At 43.1% G+C, this 23,056-nt stretch overlaps 1 protein-coding gene across 1 annotated transcript in view; it reads left to right on the plus strand.

Moving 5' to 3' along the window:
* Window positions 1-7,500, plus strand: part of cdc40 (cell division cycle 40 homolog (S. cerevisiae)) — a 154,892-nt gene extending 147,392 nt beyond the window's left edge. Inside the window, exons 14-15 of the mRNA XM_069887585.1 lie at window positions 2,987-3,131; window positions 5,366-7,500. Coding sequence (XP_069743686.1) covers window positions 2,987-3,131; window positions 5,366-5,543 — 323 coding nt within the window. The 3' untranslated portion in view covers window positions 5,544-7,500. The remainder of the gene's footprint in view (window positions 1-2,986; window positions 3,132-5,365) is intronic.
* The last annotated feature ends 15,556 nt before the right edge of the window (window positions 7,501-23,056 follow it).

A 23,056-nucleotide genomic window follows, 5' to 3' on the forward strand; every position in this document is an offset into this window, starting at 1 on the left:
GCCTTCATCGCTGTCCACAACGCCTCCAATCTAAGTGTCATCACCAAACTTGCTGATTCAATTTACCATCCTAATATCCAGATCATTGATATAGACAACAAACAACAATGGTCCCAGCACCAATCCCTGAGGCACACCACAAATCGCCTGTAAGGCACACAAGGATTTGCCCGATGCCCTTTCCAGTCAGAGGAAGAGAAGCAAAAGAGAGTTTCCCCTGCCCCCCCAGAGTCACAGAATGCCCGTGCTCTCCAGCACTCCCATAGCCGCACAAGACCCCAGTTCCGTTCAAACTATTGGCAAATTGAGCTCAGATCCAAATCTCTGACACTCAGGACCCTTCGTGAGTTCTTCTTGCACTCAGGACCATCTCAAATCCTGGTTCCGATACCTGGTATTCATGAGCCAGTCTCCAGCAGCTGTGGGTTCCTCGCCCACAAGTTGCTAACAGCTCGCTGCCTCTATCTGTCCTTCAACTGCAGATCCCCTCACTGGTCCACCACCGTGGTCACCATCCTCAAGGCCGTCTCCTCTGATATAATCTTCAGCTGAAGCAGAATTAAAAGACAGCAGATACTTGGACCCGGATTTTTGTCTCAAGTTCGTTTTCAGAACAAAAAGAGAAAATGCTGGATTTACTCAGCCAGTCAAGCATCATCTGTAGAAACAGAAGCAGAGATAATGTTTCAGGTCAACAATCGTTCATCAGAACTGGAAAAGTTAAAAACCAAACATGTTGTAGGATGCAGAGAAGGTAGAGGGTGGAGCAAGCAGAAGAAATGTCAGTGATAAAGTGGGGGCCAAAAGAGAATGAGTGACACAAGGCAGGGCTGACTGAGGAGGGGTTTGGGGGGAGGTGAAGGTTTTTTGTTAATTACAGCTGATCTGTCTGGAAGACATGTAAATCGATGGAAATGAGTGATGTCAGGGGGAAGGGGGGGGGGGGGGGAAATAAAAGTAAATACCAGAAATACTCAGTAGTATGCCTAATCTTGATGGAATCCTGAAAGGCAGCTCATCTGAAACTTTTGAACTCTATGTGAAATCCTGAAGCCTGTAACGAATGCAGTCAAAAAGCAAGTGCTGTTTCTCGTTCACATTGAATTTCGGAGGGTCAAAAATGGAAATATCTGAGTGAGGTGGATAATTAAAATTACTTTAATTCTCCATCCCATTTCCACTGTTTTTCTTTTTCCACAGATGCTACTTAGCCTGATAGGAATTTCTGGTATTTTACTTCTGATTTCCAGCAACTGCTGTATTTTGTAACTCATTGTTTCGGCATTTATTTTTAACTCTTTTAGAGGAAACAATTCATCTCTTTCTATTTATATCTTCTCTAGTCAGATCAACAGCCAAAAACAAACCTTTTCCACCTCTCTCAGCCAACACCACCACTGTGCCTCATTAAGTCACACCTTCTCAATGTTCTTTCACTTCCCTTCCTCTGAAGTTTAATTTCAAAACCTGTCTGGTTCCTAACTATTCCTGTTTCTGATGACAGGTTATTTTCCAGAAATATTAACTCTGTTTCTCCTTCCATTGATATAATCTAACCAGCCATTCTCAACATTTTTTTTGGCTATGGCCCCCTTAGGAATCTGCTCAAAGTTTATGGGCCCCCTTCCCTGTGAAGCAGTCCAAGTTTGATTTTTTTTTTCCGTACTTCTATTTACTACATAAAAACATAAAAAATATTTTATAATTTCAATCAGTGACCCCCACCCCCTTAAATGTGCTGTTGACCCCCATGGGGGAGGCCCTAAGGCCCCATTGAGAATGGGTGATCTAATCTGTTTTTATTTTAATTTAAAGTTACAGGATGGTAATAGGCCCTTGCAGCCCATGAGTTCGTGTGCTTAAATCCACCTATGTGACCAATTAACCTACTAACCCCAGACATCTTTGGAATGTGGGAGGAAACCGGAGCACCCAGAGGAAACACTCGCAGACATTGGGGGAAACAAACAAATGCCTTCCAGCCAGCGCCGGATTTGAACCCAGGTTGCCAGCACTGTAAATGGTGTTGTGCTAACCACCACACTAATCCTATTTATGATTTACATTATCAGCAAATGTTTTCCCATTTTCTGGTATTATTTTCCTATATTTTTATTTTATGTTCTGATTGGTAAGTAAAGAACAAGGATTGGGAAGCAGGGGAGTTGGTCGAACCATAGATTTTCTCTGGAATATGAACTGAGCAGGCATCACCACTGGTGAGAAAACGGAATTGTGCGAAGATGGAATTATGGTTTGACCAGTTTATATTGGCAGTTTACATGAATGCTTATGTTATGACTGAGCAAAATACATGGAGACTCAAGATGCCTTTTAAGTAAATGCACTTTAGTAAAACCGATTGCATGAAATTAACTGCCTCAAGCATCTGCTTCCTAACCTGACTCACTTGCAAATGCCGTTCCTGTTTCTTATAGACACTTGATGACTCAAATACAAATCCCATTTGTCCTGAATGTTGGTAGATTGTTTGTTCCACATAAAAATTCATCCATTAAATCAAAAATCATCGGGGTTATGTTACTTATGAGCACAAAATCCCAAATATCATCCAAGTGGACTAAAACTCCTCCGTTCGTCACATTCCCAGGTGGTGGTTATTGCGCCTGGGTCTCTTCTTGTAATAGATGTTTTGCAAAGTTGCACTGGGTGTCCCTAGTTATCCTTAGATTCTTTTGTCTCTCCTACCTGCAAGGAAGAAACTGGTGAATGTGACAAGATTCACATGTTCACTGTGCGCAACTGGAGATGTCATTTATATCCCACTTTCTGCTGTGTTGGGATGCTACTAAAGCATTAAGAATTCTTCATAATAGCTCAATATTTACAGAAGGATGCAAAATTCTCAGATCCTCTGGAATCTGATCTAAAGTTATAACTTGCAGAAGTTGCACTCAAATTCATTGAACATTTAACTGTTGCACAAATGGTCCTATTATTTTTCTCTTTTGCTTTTTGTGTGCAGGAAAATGGCTGGCATGTCAATCAATGGATAACCAAATTCTCATCTTTGGAGCTCAAAACAGATTCCGACTGAACAAGAAAAAGATCTTCAAGGGCCACATGGTGGCAGGTTATGCCTGTCAGGTGGACTTTTCACCTGATATGAGGTGAGTTGATTAGTTCAAGCTTTTGGAGTGCTGATGTGTTGTTGCTTTTGAAGGGAACTTTTCAACTTACCTGGTGACTGAATGTAAATCCAATGGTACTCCAGAAGCCCAAAGACATTCAGGGTAAAGTCCTCACAAAGGCATGGTTAACTACACCAGGGTATGAGTAGGCTGGTTAAAAGGACTGATGTAATACAGAGAAGTAAATGTATGCATTTTGGCAGAAGGAACATGGAGAGATGGTGTTTCTAAAGAGTGTACAAAAACAAAGGGATCCAGGGATTCGTTTGCATAAATTTGAAAGTGGCAGGACATGTTGAGAAAGTCAATGTCAAGCTATTGTACTTTATAAATAGAGAGACAAAGTTTTAGAAAATTAGTTGAATCTTTAGCAGCTTTCGAAGGCCTTAGCTAGAGTATTACATCAGTCTTTTTTTATTAAATTTAGGCATACAGCACGGTAACAGGCCCTTTTGGCCCATGAGTCCGTGCCACCCAATTACACCCAATTGACCTATGCTTTGAACGGTGGGAGGAAACTGGAGCCCTGGGAGAAAATCCATGCAGACATGGGGAAAACGTATGAACTCCTCACAGGCAGTGTAGGATTTTAATCCTGATCCCGATTACTGGTGATGTAACAGCTTGCACTAACCGCTATGCTAACCCTGCTGTCCTGGTCACTTCACTTCAGGAATGATGGGGAGATTTGCAAACATGGGATTGCGACTACAAGATGAGGTTGTGAGAGTTAAGTTGTTCTCCTTGGACTAAAGGATGTTGAGGGAAGATTTAATATTATGATCATCATTCAAGGACCTTGCCATTTCACATGGTCAATCGTGTCTCTCCATCCGAATTGTAGTTGTTGCCTCCCCTATTTTCTATTGGTGAAGACTCCATCTTTGAGCTGAGACTAGTGGATGTTGAGTTCATGATTATACAAGGGAAAAATACTGAAGTTGTTGTCCATTGCCGCCTTCAGTTGCAGTGTCCGTTCTGGACAGGTAATCCTGGCCATTGATCAACAGATTCATCTGCCCAGCATTTTCAGTTTTACAACCCTAAGTTCCGATTTGTAGAGCCTGCTTGTGAAAACCATCCACCACTTGCAGTCCATGGCTTCATATCATCCTGATTGGAAGGCTAAATAGGTATTACAGCTTGATCCAAGGATGACCTGTAGGCTCTCAGATGGAAGGAGTACCTTAAACCTCCTTTTGCTGCAGCACCAAAGCCAAAACACATGAGATAAGGCAGTGCTCAGACAGGTCAGACTGGAGGGTTCGTCTACTGAGGCTGTATGGGAGGAACTGAAGAATGAGAGCGGGGCAATCACTGTAATGGGATTGTACTACAAATGACTGAATAATGTGCAGGAATTAAAGGAGCAAATTGGTAGAGAAGTAGCAGATAGTTGTAAGAAACACAATGTGATTTTTAACTTTCCACATAATGAATGGGACGCCCATACTATTAAAGAGCTGGATGGGTTAGAGTTTTTCAAATGTGTTTGGGAAAGTTTCCTTAATCAATATATAGAGATCCCAACTAGAGAGAGTGCAATACTGGATCTCTTAATAGTGAACAAGACGGGGCAGGTGTTGGAAATGTGGAACACTTTGGGGTCCAGTGATCGTAATGCCAATAGTTTCTAGATAATTATGGAACAGGATAGATCTGGTCCTCGGGTTGAAATTCTGAATTGGCGAAAGGCCAATTTTGAGGGATTGACAAAGAACGTGGCATGTGCAGATTGGGACAGATTGTTTTCTGGCAAAGGTATCCTTGGCAAGTGGAAGGTCTTGAAAGGTGAAATTTTGAGATTACAGAGTTTGTGTTCCTCTCAAAATTAAAGGCAAGACCAATTGGTACAGTAAAACCCCTGTTGTTCTGCACATATGAGGGACGTAATGGTTGAATGTGTGGTTGAACTTGGAAGTTAAATGTTGCTTTGTCAATTAAACTGTAAATGTTCGGGTCTATTGTCTAAACTTCCATAATCTGGCCTTCCTATTGTGATTTATGGTGTGGAGAAAAAAAAAAAAAAAAAAAAAAAAAAAAAAAAAAAAAAAAAAAAAATCTGGCCTTCAATGTTGCTGGGAAATGGAAGGGAGAGTCACAAAAAAAAATCACTATCAGTGGCTTGAAAATTGTGTATGCATTTTTCACCTTGAGGTCAATATCCCGGCTCCAGTTACTTTGTACTCTAAACCTTTCTTTTGTGTGAACAGCTATGTTGCTTCTGGTGATGCTGACGGAAAACTGAACATCTGGGACTGGAAGACAACCAAACTTTATAGTCGAATCAAAGCACACGACAAGGTGTGCATCAGCGCAATCTGGCACCCCCACGAAACATCAAAGGTCATCACTTGTGGCTGGGATGGGCAAATCAAACTGTGGGACTGATGGGATTTCCTGGAATTCTCTGGTTTACCGATCTTCCAGACTCTCTACAAATTGTCTTTAAGTTTGTTTAAAAGTGAAGCCACTGACTTTCTTGAGGAACATTAACCGTGTATTAGATTGGTGGTCCAAGACGCAAGAATATCTCTTCATCTATAAATTTGAATAATATTAAACAATCAATAAACTTTCCAGTACAAATTTATTCTCCCATTATTTATTTTGAATTTGTGCTGTTCTGACTACAAATTGAAGGATAAAGAATCATTCTGAATACACAACTTCAGAAGTCCTTCATTGCAACAAAATGAACGATCGAACAGTGCTGCTTTTGGCCAAAGCAAGTAAAGATTCCTCGGAGGATTACAGTATCTTCAAGAAACCTATTGTCCTTTTAGTGTAGAAGTATTGTTTAATGCAGTTTCTGCTTGTGAATCGCTAAAAGAACCTTTGGGCACCATTCTCTTATATTTCAATGTTATTAAATGGAAAATAGTGCCTCCAGACTCGTTAAAAAAGAACATATTATTCTGAAATGTTTAATTTCTAAATTACAGTTGCACCCTAGATAGTTACAGACCTCTACTGTGAATTCAGAGATAAGTAATAATTTTGCTTGTCAATGGATTTGATCTTGTTGATATCACATGGATGAAATTGACCTTTCTTTGGATATATCATTTAGAAATGTAAGTATTGACTGTTTCCAAACTAATACAGATTGTACCTCTCTCATCCGGCTCTCTGTGGTCCAGCAACTCCCATGGTTTGGCACATTTTGAATCTGCTGTCATTAGTACAAACTCCTTACAGACAGTACAGGATTCGAACCTCGGTCCCGATCGCTGGCGCTGTAAAGGCATTGCGCTATCCGCTATGCCAATTGTGCCGCCCAATAATAAAAACCCTGTCTTTGTTCATCACAAGCCGAGTGCAAATAGTGAAAGGAGCACACATGTCCACTCATACACTCATCAAGTTGCTTTTGCCCAATGTGTGGCAGAAGCTGCATTGCCCTGCATCGGCCTACTCAGAACAAATGGAAATGGTGTGGAAACAATCTTCCTCCATCTGGAGGGACTGTGCAGGAGAAAGGTTCTTGTGGTCAAGAGTGGGAGAGAAACCAGCACAGTCCCACCGTTGACACTGAGAGGCATGAGATGCACTTAACGACAGCTGGCCGGCAGGGCGCAGTGGATACTGACAGTGGGGTCTGTGCCTGCCCTTAGATACCCCACAAACTCAAAGTATTGGGAGAGTCTGCACATGCATGTGTTTTCCGGCGATGGCCAGGTCCCAATGTCGCCAGATCAAAGAGGTACAACCTGTATTTTATGACAAAAGGTTTATTTATCTTATTTCTGTTGTGAAATTAGTATTATCCTAATTACAGCATAACTGTAAACCTTAACACAATGTGAAGTTTTGTACAGAAAACTGGTGACAGAATCGTATCTTCTGTTGAAGTCTAGTTCCTGAAACAAAGACAAAAATGCAGAAATTGGAAATATCCACAGAAAACATGGGGAAACCCCAGCGGAAGAAGCAGCTTGCAAAAAAGAAATGGAATTAATATTTTGTTGTTTACCTTTAATCTGATTTGGAAAATATTGCAGGTTCTTTTCTAGTTCTGGTATTTATTCCTGTCTTGAAATGTGAACTGTTTTTTCTCTATTGATGCCACCCAGCAAGTTGAGTATTTTCTCTTTATATAATCTGCATGACAGAATACAGCTCGAACCAGAAGAGATTAAATCAAGTTTCTTGGTGCATGTGGAAGGCAAAGAGATTAAAGCCCAGAGATGCTGGCATTCAGTTTGCCAACAGAATTACTTAAATTATTTTTATGCAGATTGATTAGAGTTTATTTTTGACATAGGTGACATAACTGTAAACTGAATTCAAGTGGTCTTTTTTAAACATTTTGTTGTATATCCTAATAAATGTACTTTTCTATGCCTTTCTGTTCATGTGCAAGTGTGTGTCTGTGTGTGTGCGTGCATTTGTTTCACTGGCATGGCGGTTTCTAGTGTCAGTTTAAGGTTGACATCTTAAAAGGGCAGAGTTCATAATTAAATGTCAGGCAGCCCACTTTGACAGAAAGATTTTACAGAGAAAAATTGAACTTTAATTTCTTGAAAACAATGCACGGAATATATAAAAATCTCCAAGATGGAAACTTGTGATCTGAATAGTTATTAATCACAGTGCACCAAATATTACATTGGAAATTTAAATTGACTTTCTTTATTTTGATAAGTCAGCTGGTATGCAGGCGATGATGTTTTATCTGGTGCACAACATTGCATATGAACTACTTCGGTGCAGAATTCATAACAAGTACATATGACAGGGTGGTCTATTTCAAAGCTGAGTAATTTCTCCAAATGTCAGGGCATGGCTAGAGAGCAAAGCCTTTTCTGCTAGTTTGTGATTCCATTTAAACAAACTCATTCAGAACCCTTTTTTTAAAAAAGGCACATTGGTTCCTGAGCTATATCTTTCATGTCTCCTCCTTTAATTTTGCCTTAAATTTATCTTTGTAGGACAGTACTTTGTTTACTTCTGCTACAGTTATTCATGATGAATTTTTAAAATTTAGATATACAAGTAGGGTAGGCCATTTTGGCCCATGATTCCGTGCCGCCCAATTTACGCCCAATTAACCTACATCCCTGGTACATTTTGAATGAGTAGGCTAATATGTATTGCCCTCTATTTTTAAAGTGCTTTAAAAACAGTCTATTCAGCAACATTTAGAAGGAAATAAGTACCTTTCATGACCCAAGGATCTTAAAGCCATTCACATTCTTGAATCTGTTGCTATTTCATCGTAGAAAAATGCAACAGCCAAGTTGTAAATAACCATATCTAATAAACATGAATGACTAACCAGAATATCTTTTTGGTTTAAAAACTAATTAGAATATAACAGCATAGTACAAGCTCTTCGGCCCACAATGCTGTACCAACCCATGGAAACCTACTCCACAATGATCTATTCCTAGTTGAGATCATGGTGTCATGCTGGACTCAAGAACTGAATGCATTCATTTATATCCTCTGAACAAATGACACATTATGTATTCATGTTTTAGTAATACATAAGTACATGAGAGGTGTAAAGCTTCTTTCATGGTTTAATACAAGTTAAAGATGGTTGCCCCGTTATGAGCCCAGAGGACCCCAAAACCCAGCAGCAATAGAGATTCACCAAGACAAATGGTGACCTAAACGCTGCTTTTAATTATTTTTAAACATGAAAACAGAATCCACTTTAACTTATCACTATTAACTTAACTAACCTAACTTAACCCCTTCTAAGTGCACGTGTATGTTATGTGTGTAAGTTCAGAAAGGTTCTTTGATTCATAGTCCAATCTCACTTCTCATTCCTCCAAGTTCACTGGTTGCAGGCAATTCTTATACTGTGCACAGAATTTAACATTTACAAAGTTCACCAGGCTTTGGTGCTTGAAAGGTAAATGGTTACCTCTCAGGAAGGTTCTTGTCAGTTTTCAGAGAGATTTGTTGTTCCAGGACCTCCACAACTAATCCTTTTTAATCAGCCACTCCAGTGTCTTGCTGACAAAACTTGTCACCTTCAGGTTTCTCCTGATGATAACCTCTTTCTTTTAGGTCACCACAGAGTTCCTTTTTGTTTCCCATATTCCAAGTGAAATGTTAAACAGCCAGTCCTCTTGCATAACCCACAAAGGCTTCAGCCTTGTGTTTCCATACATACTTACGCAGAAGCACCGGTCCTGGGGATGTGAGCCATGCTGGGAGTGACATTCCAGTCGCCGACCTCCTGGGGAATGAGAACAGACATTTGTGAGAGGTCTTGGTGGTAGCCGTGCACAGCAGTGACTGAATGGCATGGAGCGCCTTGGACAGGGTGTCCTGCCAGTACTCAACGGCCCACCCTTTTGACCTGAGAGCCAGGAGGACTGCCTTCCAGACCACCATTCTTGCATTCCACTTGCCCATTGCCTCTTGGGTTATAGCTTGTCGAGCGACTGGTCGCAATGCCCCTCGGCATCAGGTACTGGCGCAGCTCATCGCTCATGAAACTAGATCCCCGGTCGCTGTGGATGAAGGCGGGGTAGCCAAACAAGGTGAAAATCTGCCCCAAGGCCCTGATGATGGTGGCCGTGGAGGTGTCCGGACAAGGGATGGCGAAAGGGAAGCGTGAGTACTCGTCCACTAGCGTGAGGAAGTAGACATTTTGGTTCGTGGAAGGCAGGGGCCCTTTGAAGTCCATGCTGAGACGCTCGAAAGGCCGAGTAGCCTTTACAATGTGGGCCTGGGAGGGGGCGGAAGAAGCTGAGTTTATGCACCGCACAGACCTGACTTGCCTCGGTCATGTCCCTGACGTCCCTGATGGTGTACGGCAGATTTCGGGACTTAACAAAATGGTACAACCGGGAGACGCCTGGATGGCAGAGGAACTCATGCAATGCCTGCAACCTGTTGTCATGCATAGATGCGCAGGTGCGAGAGAGGGCATCAAGGGAGTCGTTAAACTTCCCAGGGCAGTACTGGATGTCGTAGTTGTAGGTTGCCAGCTCAACTCTCCAGCGCAGGATCTTGTCGTTCTTGATCTTGCTCTTGTGGGTAGTGTTAAACATGAACACCATGGCCTGCTGGTCTGTGATGAGCCTGAATCTCCTGCCGACCAGGTAGTGGCACCAGTGGCAGACCGCTTCTACAATCGCATGGGCCTCCTTTTCAATGGTGGAGTGCCCTAGCTCAGACCTGTGGAGGGTCCTGGAGAAGAAGGTGATGGGGTGTCCCCGCTGGTTGAGAGTAGCAGCGAGGGCCACCTCGGAGGCATCACTCTCCACCTGGAAGGGGGAGTCCTCTCATCCACAGCCTGCATTGTGGCATCCGTGATGTTTTGCCTGATGCAGGTGAAGGCTGCCTGTGCCTCAGGTGGGAGGGGAAAAGTTGTGGCTTGGGCCAGTGGGCGGACCTTGTCCAAGAAGTGAGGGACCCACAGCGAGTAATAAGAGAACAGGCCCAGGTACCTGTGGAGGACCTTTAGCGTGGGGTGAAGGGGTAATTCCATTAATGGGCCCATCCTTTGCGGATCTGGGCCGACGACTCCATGGGCCAGGATGGCGAGGTGGGTGGTGCTGAACACACACTTGTTGTAAGTGAGGTTCAGCTCTGTGGTCGCCTGGAGGAATTTTTTCAGGTTAGTATCGTGGTCCTGCTGGTCACGGCCGCAGATAGTGACGTTATCCAGATATGGGAAAGTCGCCTTCAGCTTGTGCCGGTCTACATGCGATCCATCTCCTGCTGGAAGATGGAGACCCTGTTCGTAACCCAAAAAGGAACCCAGTGGAACTAGTACAGGCGCCCGTCCGCCTCAAAGGCGGTGTAGAGCTTGTCCTTCGTGTTGATAGGGATTTGGTGATACGGCGAGTTCAGGTCAATCGTGGAGAAAACCCGGTAGCGGGCTATCTCACTGACCATGTCGGCGATCCTCAGCAGGAGGTAGGCATCCAGCTGGGTGTACCGATTAATGGTCTGACTGTAATCCACGACCATCCTCACCTTACTTCCCCCTTTGATCACCAGGACTTGGGCTCTCCAAGGGCTGTTACTGGGCTCCATAACACCTTCCGCCAGGAGTCGCCACACCTCTGCCTTGATGAAGTCCCTGTCTGCAGTGCAATAGCACCTATTTCTGGCGGCAATCGGCTTGCAGCCTAGCACAAAATGTGGAAAGAGTGCCAGTGGGGTGATGCGCAGTGTGGAGAGGCCACAGGTTGGCCTGGGCTGGTAGGTTGTCGTGCTGTGCAATGTGAGTGGAGGTTGGGGCCCCCCGAAGGCAAGGGTGACACTCTGCAGGTGGCCCAGGAGGAGTTTGGGCATGACCAGGAGGCTGAATCCTGTGTAAGTCTCCCCTCCCACCATTTTATCGACCGAGCAGTGCCCGAGGGTACCAACATTCTTGTCCTTGGTAGCAAGGGTGATCGAGCAGGTAGTGGGGTGGACCTTTAACCTTAGCGAGTGGGCCACGCTTGGGTGAATGAAGCTTTCGGTGCTGCCACTGTCAAACAGGCACTTTGTTACCTGCCCGTTGACTCGCACGTCCATGGTCAGTGTGGTGGCAGCCAGGACCATCTCGGAGTCGGAGTCGTTGCTATCGGAGGGATTGGGAGCGTCGATAAGGTGGCCTAGTCATCGCCCGTGTTGACCATGTTGCCATCTGTTGCTGGTTGCGGCGTGCGGCAGTTGATGGCCTCCAGAGGCGTAGGGAGCATCAGTAGTGTGGCCTGATCATTGCCTGTGTTGACCACATCATTCTCAACATCGTCTGGGGCCCTCCGTGTCGGGCGCTGCCTGGCACAAGATGGCGGTGGCATGTGGGGGGCCACTGCATGGCTGGCCTCCTTTTCCAGCTGTGTCCGTTGTGCCAGGGGAAGTGATGTCATCACAGCTGGCATCAGTGACGTCGTTACGTCAGTCGGAAGTGATGCCACGCCATGAGCCGGAAGTGACGTTGCTATAGTTCTCAGTGAGTGGCGCCGGCAAGGGCAGGGGCTGGTGCAGATGCTCGGGGCACATGCTGAGATGGTCACTGGTGGGGCCGGATGTTGCATGGTCGAAGTTGGGGAAGGCGGAAGTCGTCGCGGGGACAATGGCGCCGCCCGGCACGCGCATGTGTGGGGGGTCCGCGGGGGAGGTGGGGAGGTCATAGAGGGTCGCTGAGCTGCTGACAGGTTTAGAGAGGAACACTTTTGCAAAGTGACCTTTCTTGCTGCATCAGGAACAATACTGGTTCCTAGCTGGGCAGTTTTGGCGTGATTGTCGATCTGACCCACACCAGGACCCACAGTACTTACAGGGTCTCCATCTGAAATCTGGCACCTTTGGGAACTGAGGTCCCAATGCCCACAATAGATCTGAAACCTCCAAATACCCCACGCAAGATTCCGGATGACATGCTTCCAATGGAGCTACTATTGGATCAGGGACACCCAAGTCCCCCTTTGAGTCCCACTATCCAAGACCCACAGGGGGCACAGGAAGTTCTGGAAGAGCAAAGTCCACCAGTTCTAAGGCTCTCGACCAGAATAACCTGGCCCCCCACTTGTAAATAATTGTAAAAATGTGTGTTGCTGAACGTTGGTTAATCTTGTATTTGTATGTGTGAGTTCTTGGACAACACTTCTTTACTTTAAAGTTGTTGTAAACTCCACCATGAGGCTGCAAGCCTCCTTTACCGATCTGCATTCTGTGTGTGTCAGCCCCCTGCTGGCAGCCAAGTCTAATCAAACAGTAAGGCATTGCTAGTTGCATTCCAACCATGATCATATCATTACATCTCCCTTTCTTAAAACAAAAGTAGCTTACTTTTAACTAACATGTTTTCTTTGTATAACTGCAATTTTAACTTTAACACCAAGAACTTACATTTTCATTATTATCATTTGTTATCATTTTTCAAACTTGTTTTATGTGTTCACATTTACATGCACTAAAACTTGGAAGAGCAAATAAGACAGCACTACTTCATTCTATATCAGGAGTCTTTAAATTTACTCAATGAGTCTCTTAGGAGAATTCACGTGTCTTGATGATCTCCTGATTGATTGTCCTTGTATCTGAGTTGTTGCTTCAGACGATATCTTCTCAGCTGTGCATTCAGCTTGTTCAACAGTACCTGTCTTTCCATCTACTGTGGCTGGTCCCATTTGAAGATCTCGACGATTTCTTCGCAGAACAGTACCTTCATCTGTCTGAATGGTGTATGATCTTGGTTGGACTTCACTAAGGACAATTCCCTTCTGAGTCTATAAGTTTGTTTTGTCTTTTAGTCTTACTTGATCACCAGTGTAGAGTTCTGGTAGGTTTTTTGTTCCTCTGTCAAACTAATACTTTTGCTTTTCTTTCTGTTGTTCTTTGAACTTCCTCCCTTTCTCCCCCTCTTTTGTTTTTAGGAGGTTCTCCTGAGTGGGTAGGTTTGATCTTAGTCTATATCCCATAAGGAGTTGTGCTGGTGACATACCACACTCCAGCGGCATTGTGCGGTATACTAGCATGCTCTGTTCTACTGTCTTTTGCCTTGATCATCAGTCTTTTCACTGTCTGTACTGATATTTCCACAAGACCATTGGACTGTGGAAAATTAAGATTCTTCGGCAAAATGTCGGAAATTTAAATTGCAAAGCTGGGATCCATTGTCTGTAAAGACCTCGCTTGCCACGCCATGTCTGGAGAATATGGCTTTCATACCTGTTATTACAGCATCTGTAGTGGTCAGTCTACACACCTCTGGATACAGGTGTTTGCGGGCTCTCTCATGTCAACAGCTCTAGAAAACGTGTCTGCTGTGTACATTAGCTTACCCGGAGTTATGCCACATTCAGTGTATAGCGTTGCAGCCTAATCATCATTCTTTGTATTCTAAGTGGACATTCATTTCATGGCTTTTAGAACAATGCAGTCAAGGGCTTATGGTCAGTCTCTACACTGATTACTTGTCCGGACACAAACAGATGAAATCTTTCACAGGTGTATGTGATGCTGAGCAGCTCCTTTTCAATTTGAGAATATTGCGTCTCCGCGTCTGTCATTACAATGGGTTGCCAGATTCAGTTTCTCACAGCCTGTTAAACCAAGTTTGGCCTGTACATTCTTTGGTACCACAATGAACGCTAGCGTGTGCTCTTTGTCCTTGTGTTTCACTTTGACCATGCATTCTCCTTGAACTGGTATAACGATGCCTGAATATCGTGTCACCTTCACTTTTGTTCCATACATCTTTGGTCTGGGTCTAATCTTCTTAAAATCAGTCTCTGATATTACATTAATTTGTGCTCCAGTATCCAATTTAGTTGAAATGTATATGTCATTCACTTTTAATCTCAACATCCAGTCTCTGTTTTCTTTCTTATTTTTAGACACAACGTCTGCATAGAATTCTTTTACCTCCCTTTCATCTACTGCATGAATCTTGCTTTGTTGCCCTTGATTCCTTCACCAAGGGGGATAATGTTTTCTTTTGTTGCACATATTGTATGTTTTACAATATGCTGGACACTTTCTTGGTAGGTGTTGTGTACCGCATCGATGACATGGGTTTCGATTGTCCCTTTCATTTTTGTTCACTGGCCACGCCTCTCTTTCCACTTTGGCGTGCTTTTTGTTAAACATTTTATGTCCGTTCTTGCTCGCTGCATCCACGTTGCAGCTAGTTTCACTGAACAGCTCTTTTGCCTGCAATTTTACAGTTTCTGTAGCTCTACAGAGTGCTATGGATTTTTCCAGGCCTAGATTTTGCTCTCTTAGCAGTCTTTCCCTTAGACTATTATCTGAAATACCACACACAAGTCTGTCTTTTATTAGCGAGTCAGTCATTCCACCAAATTCACACATTTTGCTTCTGTTTCTCAATTCAGTCATATATTGATCACTACTTTCTTCTGTTTTCTGTGCACATGTGAAAAATCTGTGCCTCTCAAATGTCACATTATGTTTAGGTATGCAGTGTGCCTCAAACTGTTACATTATTTTTTTCCATTTTCCTTTTGTCTCCTTCAGCAGCAAAGTGAAGTTATTATGACTTATGAGGAAAGATTGCGCAAATTGGGATTGTACTCGCTGGAGTTTAGAAGATTGAGAGGGGATCTCATAGAGACATATAAAATTCTGGCGGGACTGGACAGAATGGATGCAGATGAGATGTTTCCAATGATGGGAAAATCCAGAACCCGGGGCCATGGTTTGAGGATAATAGGCAAACCATTTAGGACCGAGATGAGGAGGAATTTCTTTACCCAGAGGGTGGTGAATCTGTGGAATTCATTGCCACAGAGGGCAGTAGAGGCAGGTTCATAAAATATATTTAAGAGGGAATTAGATATATTTCTTCAGTATAAGGGTATTAAAGGTTACGGAGAGAAGGCGGGGACGGGGTACTGAACTTTAAGATCAGCCATGATCTCGTTGAATGGCGGAGCAGGCTCAAAGGGTCGAATGACCTTCTCCTATCTTCTATGTTTCTATGTTTATACATGTCCAGGGCTTCATCACCCAGACAAGTAAGAAAACTGACGCTTTCACTTTATCACTTTTCCTGTCAGCTCCAACTGCAACTATATACAATCCAAAATGCTGTTTAAATCTGTTCCAATTTTCAGCCACATTACCTGTCCGTTGGTGGATATAATCCTTCCATTTTTCACTTTGTTAGCTTCTCTTCACTGATCAGTTGCTGACTTTAGATTTTACTTTTAAAGTATTCCCTATTAATTTCTTTCATCCCACTTCTGACACCATGTTTCATCTTGTGTGAGTTCTTAGACAACACATGGATGAAGAAAAAGGTTCTTTACTTTAAAGGTGTTGTAAACAGCACCATGAGGCAGGCCATGAGGTTGCAAATCTCCATAACCAATCTCCATACTGTGTGTCAGCCCCCTGCTGGCAGCCAAGTCTAATCAAACAGTAAAGCATTGCTAGTTGCATTACAACCATGATTACAAACGTGGCCTGTGTTTTCGACCACAGGTTCTTTTCTGAAGGAAGGGGTGAATGCAGCAAACTGGAATTCACTGTCTATGTATAGATTAGATGGCCGACCCCTCCTCCTGGCTCCGCCCCCCCAGCAGTCCCAATGTAAACCCTGTTTTCCTGCTTTACCTCTGATTTACCTGAAGACCATTGTAGATACCAGCCGTTAGTTATAAGCTAATAAAAGCGCATTTGTGCTCCTCATAAGTCTCCGAGGACTATCGATCATGTAACACATTCATCAATTGGCTGATGTGATGATATGAAAAAGATCACTTGTTGATTGGAGTCAACACAAAGGAGTGAGGAAGAACTTCCCATGCCAACACTGTGCTACTCATTGTCCTATAACAAATTGCTCTGGCTACATCTTGGAACAGGTTTCCTCTGTGTGGTATGTGACAGGCCTGCAACATTTCCCTCTGTTCCCCAATCCAGCCCAAACATCCAAATATTGGTCTGGACTCATTTCTTATGTGAAGCACTATTTAATCCTATTTCACTGCCTTAACATTTCACAACCTTAATAATTAAACCCTGTTGGCACGGATTCCTCAAAATTCTAGTCCTACATCTCATTTTGTGCCACATTCTTGCCTGAAATCTTGCATCTGCATTCCGCTTTCTGGCAAAGGGCATGTTGTTTGCTCTCTTGCGCACACCCAGTCAAAAATAACAGTATTCCCATTGTACATAGTATGAACAGCTGAAAGGCAAGAATCTTTTCCCCACCCTCTCCACAATCCTTGGCATTAAACTGTCATCTTGCATTACTAATACCCAACAGAAGCAAGAGAGACTCAAATTCTAATCAGTTGTTAATAATAATGGAGCATCGTGGATCGTCTTCATGCAACCTGAATTAAGCCATTTGATTTGTTTGCAAGGAGAAAATTGGCAAACTTGCTTTATCAAACTCTGCCCCTGTGGTTTCACATCCCATTGCACTGGTATTAGGCTTTCACACACTCACTCATGAAGGTTTCACTGACAACTGCCCAGAGCTAGCGTGGGCACAGAGCCAGATTCCACCTGAAATGATTTTATGTGGTCAAGATCTGAAACCCCTGCTCTCAGCCTCCAGGCAGAATTCCGAAGCTGAATAGTTGTGTTTTTATTTCCAAAAATGCCATTGGAGCCTTCAGCTCCCAAAAGTTTGTATCTCATCATTTGCCCAATGTACTGCTTAAATATAAATAATCTTTGTATTGAGATAGCTTCAGATGGGAACAAATTTAGAACAAAGCAACAAACATTTCTGTGTTGAACACAGTTAGCAATTCAGGAACAAATTGCACTGATTATGATGTGCAAATTTCTGTGTAAATTAATGCACAAATTGTATAACATAAAACCAGCTCTAAACCACTGGGGATGGATGGAAAGCCACTCCTACAAGGTGCTTTGTCCTGGATGGGTGTTGAGGTCCTTGAGTGTTTTTGGAGATGGATTGGCCAAATGGTATCGAGGATTGCTGTGATAGGATATTTAAGCTACCTGACTGGCAGAGCAGCTGGATGGTGAAAGTGGAAAATCAATGAGTTGTAAAATGCAAGCCAGAGCTGTTGGACATATTCAGTGTATCTGACTGCATCGGTGGAGAGAGAAAAAACCCCAGAATTAATATTTCCTGGATAATCTATGGCAGAACTAGCCAGTTTCAGTCATAGGTTCATTCCCTCCATCTTCAGCAGAAATTGGCAGCAGTCTGTGCTCTGACAAAATGCAATGCATTTACTCACCGAGGCTATACCACTACAACTCCAACCTCTTGAACTATCCTCACCCCAGATAGACAACAGAATAAAGTGAAAGGGAATACCAGCACCCCCAGATTCTTCAAGTCACACCCTTAGAAGTATATTGCCATTGCTGTGTTTATATCATGAGCCTTCCGACCCAACTGCATCAAAAGGGCTGCACCTGTATCGGACCGGAAGTCAATACAGAGGATCATCAAAATAGCCGGCAAAATCACTGGGGTGTCCCTTTCCTCTCTCTGTATTGAAAACATTTTCTGGGGAGCTTTGCTTAAATAGGGCTCAAATACAAGACCCTTTACTTTCAGGACTCAGTATCCTTGACCCACTACCATCAAGGAGGAGTTATAGGAGCGTCAAAATCAGACCTGCCAGGCTGAGAAATAACTTCTTCCCACAGGCTAGTTCTGGGCATTTGTCAATGCAACCTTCATGGGTGAGATCATTGAATGGTATCCTGTAACCGAGTAAATCATCCCAAAATATTTAAATATATTTATTTTAAGTTAAATCTATGTATATATGTGATTATATACTGTGTATTGTTTGTGTGTGTAGTGTGGTCATGAGAAATGCTCCTATGTAGGTTTGCATATGTACAGTCAGACTCAAACTAAGAAAGGGCAAATAAATGCTCACATGCTAATCGATTACTAACTAATTAATTACCAAAATGAGTTGCTACAGAATCACTAATTCCAGCAGGATTAGTGAGGTTAGAGCGAGTGCTCTTGCAACAAGGCAGCAGTCAATTAGGTGAGACATCCTGGAGCCTTGCTCAGGACAGCTTCCAGTGTGAAGGGAGCCCCACTAATGGAACCAACACAAAGGATCGTGGAGATGATCTGTGCTACCACAAGTTTTACCACAAACTTTCCACTGGTTTTGCCGATCAGTGGCAAAGTACAAATGCAAATAAGCAGAAAGTCCAGGTGATATTCATTTCTGTTGATATCACCAGCTGAGTTTAGCTCTAATAAAGCATTCCAGAAATTTATTATATGTTCAGCAAATAGAGCAGCAGTATGTTAATAGGCTTCGTTAGGTGCAGGGATGGCAGAGGTGATAGGTAATGAGAGGAAACGGTAGGAGTGGGAGGAGAAGAGCCAGAAGTGCAGTGAAGGACAGCTGATTATGAAAGCAAGGAGAAACCAACAAGGTGGCTGACTGAGAGTCTGAGGTCTCCACCTAAACCAGGTGTCCATGTCTCCTGATTCAATTCTATCAGAATCAGAATTTGTCATAGACAAGTCATGAAATTCGGTGTTTTGTGGCAACAACATCATGCAAACATTCATATTTTAACCATCTTAAAACATTGCTAAAAAAAATTTAAATAATCATGCATGAAAAGTAAGGCAAGGTCTTTGGTTCATTGATTCAGGATTCAGGAATCTGATGGCAGTGGGTAAGAAGCTGTCCTTGTGCTATTGAGAGATTATCTTTAGGCTCCTGTACCTTTCTCCCGATGATAGCAGAGTGAAGAAGGCAGAGCCTGGATGGTGGTGGGGAGGTGGTCTTTTAAGATAGAGGCTGCTTTTTTAAGACACCACCTCATGTCAATGTCCTCATTGCTGCCTGTGATGTCGCAGGCCAAGTTAACAACCCTCTGGAGTTTATTTTTGTCCTGAGTGTTGGCGTTTGCATATCAGGCAGTGATGCAACAGCCAGAATGCTCTCCGTGGCACATCTGGAGAGGTTTATGAGAGTCTTCAGTGACATATTGGAAGCCAAGAGGGTGGCAGCCAAAAAAAGGATGGGAACCCCTGCACTAGAGGATGTGCATTTAAAGTGAGGGGGAAATGGTTTAAGAAAGGGCAAATATTTTAAGGAGGTGGAAACCAGAGCACCCAGAGGAAACACACATGGTCACAGGGAGAATGTACAAGCTCCTTACAGACAAAAGGGAATTTGGACTCGGGTCATTGGTGCGTAATGGGATTATGCGGAACTCTTTGCTAACTGTGTCATCCTACATTTAAGATAAACACATGTGTTATGAGCCAAGAGGACCCCAAAACCCAGCAGCAATAGATATTCACACAGACAAATGGTTACTTAAAAGTTGCTTTTAATTTTCTTTAAACATGAAAACAGGATCAAACTTTATCTTATACAATTCACTTAACTTAACCTAACATAGCCCCCTTTTAATTCTAAGCGCGTGTATGTACTGTGTATGTAAGTTCAGAAAAGTTCTTTAATTCACAGTCCAATCTCACTTCTCATTCCTCCAAGTTCACTGGTTAAAGGGAATTCTTGTAGTGTGCACAGAAATGAACATTTATGAAGTTTACCAGGCTTTGGTGCTTGAAAGGTTATTCAGGAAGGTTCTTGTCAGTTTTCAGAGAGAGATTTGTTGTTCCTGGACACAAACTAATCCCTTTTAATCAGCCACGTCAGTGTCTTGCCGAATAAACTTGCCCCATCAGGGTTTTCCAGATGATAACCTCTTTCTTTCAGATCACCAAAGTTCTTTGTTGTTATTTCAAGTGAAACATTAGGTAGCCAGTCCTCTCCTCTTGTATGGACCACAAGGGCTTTGACCAGGCTGAACTAAGCACTCATAACCTATCTTCAAAATGGGGGTTTTCCACAAGCTTGCCAGCTTGCCATGTTCTAGTCCCAGAGGCTGCTGCTGAACTCTCTCTCAGAGAAAAGCCTGTTTGACTCTCTCTGCTTGCAACACCACATGACCTCTTAGACCAGCAAGCAGCCCTCAGACAGACTGCGCAGACTAACTCTTTCATCTGTTGCTTTTCAAAACAATAGTCCATTAGTGAAGTCGCTTGGGCACTCCCCAAAGCTTTTTCAAAGACATTTGGCCTGTCTAGCATGAGCAGAGCTCCAGTATTTTAAATGAGATGTGTTTTAAAGTGTTTGTATGTGGCCTACACTAAAAAACCTGCCACACTTTAGGTATCTCCCAAAATCATATCTATATACAATATAAAACACAGCATATTCTGTCACACATGAATATGATGGGAATGGACAGAGATCTATCAGGTGCAAGCAACAGGGTTTTACTTTGATTTGGGCATCCGATTCAGCACAGATTCATAGGCCAATGTGCCTGTTCCTGTGCTGTACTGTTCTATATTCCTAGGAATCCACATATCGGAAGACCTCCCCTGGAACCAGCATGACGAAGCCACTGTGAAGAAGGCTCTACTTTCGGATTCTTCTGATGAGATCTGACATAGCATTGAACACTCCATCAAACCTCTGCAGGTGCACTGTATACTGACTGGTTGCATCACAGCCGTGTTTGGTCACTCGAGTGCCCAGGAATGCAGAAGGCTGTGGAAAGAGGCAAACCTTCTCAAGTTCATCAAAGGCTCTGATCTCCCATCCATTGAATGTTTGTGTGTGAGGTGTTGCCTCAAGAAGGCTGCCGACATCATAAAGGACCCCCATCACCCCTTTTACAACCTCTTCTCACTGCTACTTTCAGGCAAAAGGTACAGAAGTCTGAAGACCAGCCCCTTAAGGTTCAAGGACAGTTTTTATCCAACAGCTATCAGGCTTTCGAACCTTCCTGACCAAACCATAACCTTAAACTAGTCTGAAATGACCAAAAGATCTGTTTGTACAATTGAGACATAAAATTTTATTCTTGCATTAACTGTAACTGTGAATATTTCTCCTTTTGGATGTATTAACTTCTTTTTTTCCTGTCTTGGCATGTTGTGGTAATTAATACTATTATTGCTGGTATATCTTACGAACCTGTGTGGCTGCACCAAGTAAGAATTTTGGTGAATCTATACATTGGACTGCATGTATGGCAATAAACCATCGTCATTGCACTAAACTCTTTCCATTTTTCAGTTGTGATAAAGATTCTTTGACTTGAATCACTTATACTATTTCTCTTTCTGCGGAAACTGCCTAACTTTTTAAGTGTTTCCAGTATTTTCTGCATTTATTTTATTCAAGAATTTAAAGTCCTTGCACTTTCTCTCCTGCCACATTGATGGAAAGATGCAGCTTAGAATCATAGGCTTTTGAGATGGAGATGATCTTTGGGTACAGCATGTCCATGCCAGCCAAGTACCTATTTACATCAATCCCATTTCCTGGAACTCTCTCCATAGTCTAATATGCTGTTGCCATTCAGTTCACCAAACCAGGGCCAGTCCCAGAGATCTGTCCAAACACTCTCCTTGCCTGTAGCGCCACTTTCAAACTTTGAAACCACACAGAGATTTTTTTTACTTTATCTAAGCTCTTTGTGAATGTTTTTCTCACAATGTTGATTAAGATTCTATGGTCACACATAGAATTGCTATGGCATTGAGGAAGGCCATTCATCCCACTGAAACAGCTCCAAGTGCAGGCATCCCATCATTTCCTTTTGGCCACTCATCTCAGTCCCAAACCCTGCACTAATGAACAAAGTGTGTGGTGCGGTTAGCTGCAAGTACAAGAAGATCATTAGAATAGCCGAGAGAATCACTGGGGTCTCCCTTTCCTCTTTGGATGACATTTACTGGGAGCAATGTCTAAATGGGGCTCACATAATTATAGAAGACACTTTACATCTCGCCCACTACCATCTAGAAGAAGGTACAGGAGCATCAAAATCAGGAATGCCAGTCTGGTAATAGCTTCTTGCTGCAGCCTGTGAGATTGATAAATAGTATCCTGTAACTGTGACAATCACTTCAAATATTTATAGATACCAGTATTTATTTTGATTATTTATGTGAACTTTATGCACTGTGTAACAAATCTGTGTTAATATTAATCTTTTGTTAAATGTTAAAACTGTGGCAGCGCACATCCTAATGGTGAACCATCCCCGCTTGTATCACCACATGGCGGGGCAGCCATTAGGAAATGGCACCGTCAGGGGTTTCTTCTTGACTCCAGCATCCCTTCCAGCCCGTGCCCTGGGGCAGCGATTATGATATCACAATGCACCAGGTGACTGAGCTCATGCTGCCCTTAAAGAGACGTGCTGAATGTGAATAAAAACAGTCGTTAACGACCATAGGTGTGGTGGCTGTGATTTACTTCAGCTCCTCAGAGGGCCACTTTGGTGACCCTGATGGGCCCAGGCAATCTTCTGGACCCAACAAACGATGGACATGGCAGAGGTTAGCATGGTAGCCCTCAAACTTCCCCCTTTCTGGCCACATCACCATGGATGTGGTTCGGCCAAGCAGAGGCACAATTCCACCTTTGCAATATCACGGCTGATAACACCAAGTTTTACCA

The sequence above is a fragment of the Narcine bancroftii genome, chromosome 6 (genome assembly GCF_036971445.1).
Source record: "Narcine bancroftii isolate sNarBan1 chromosome 6, sNarBan1.hap1, whole genome shotgun sequence".
Taxonomy (NCBI): domain Eukaryota; kingdom Metazoa; phylum Chordata; class Chondrichthyes; order Torpediniformes; family Narcinidae; genus Narcine; species Narcine bancroftii.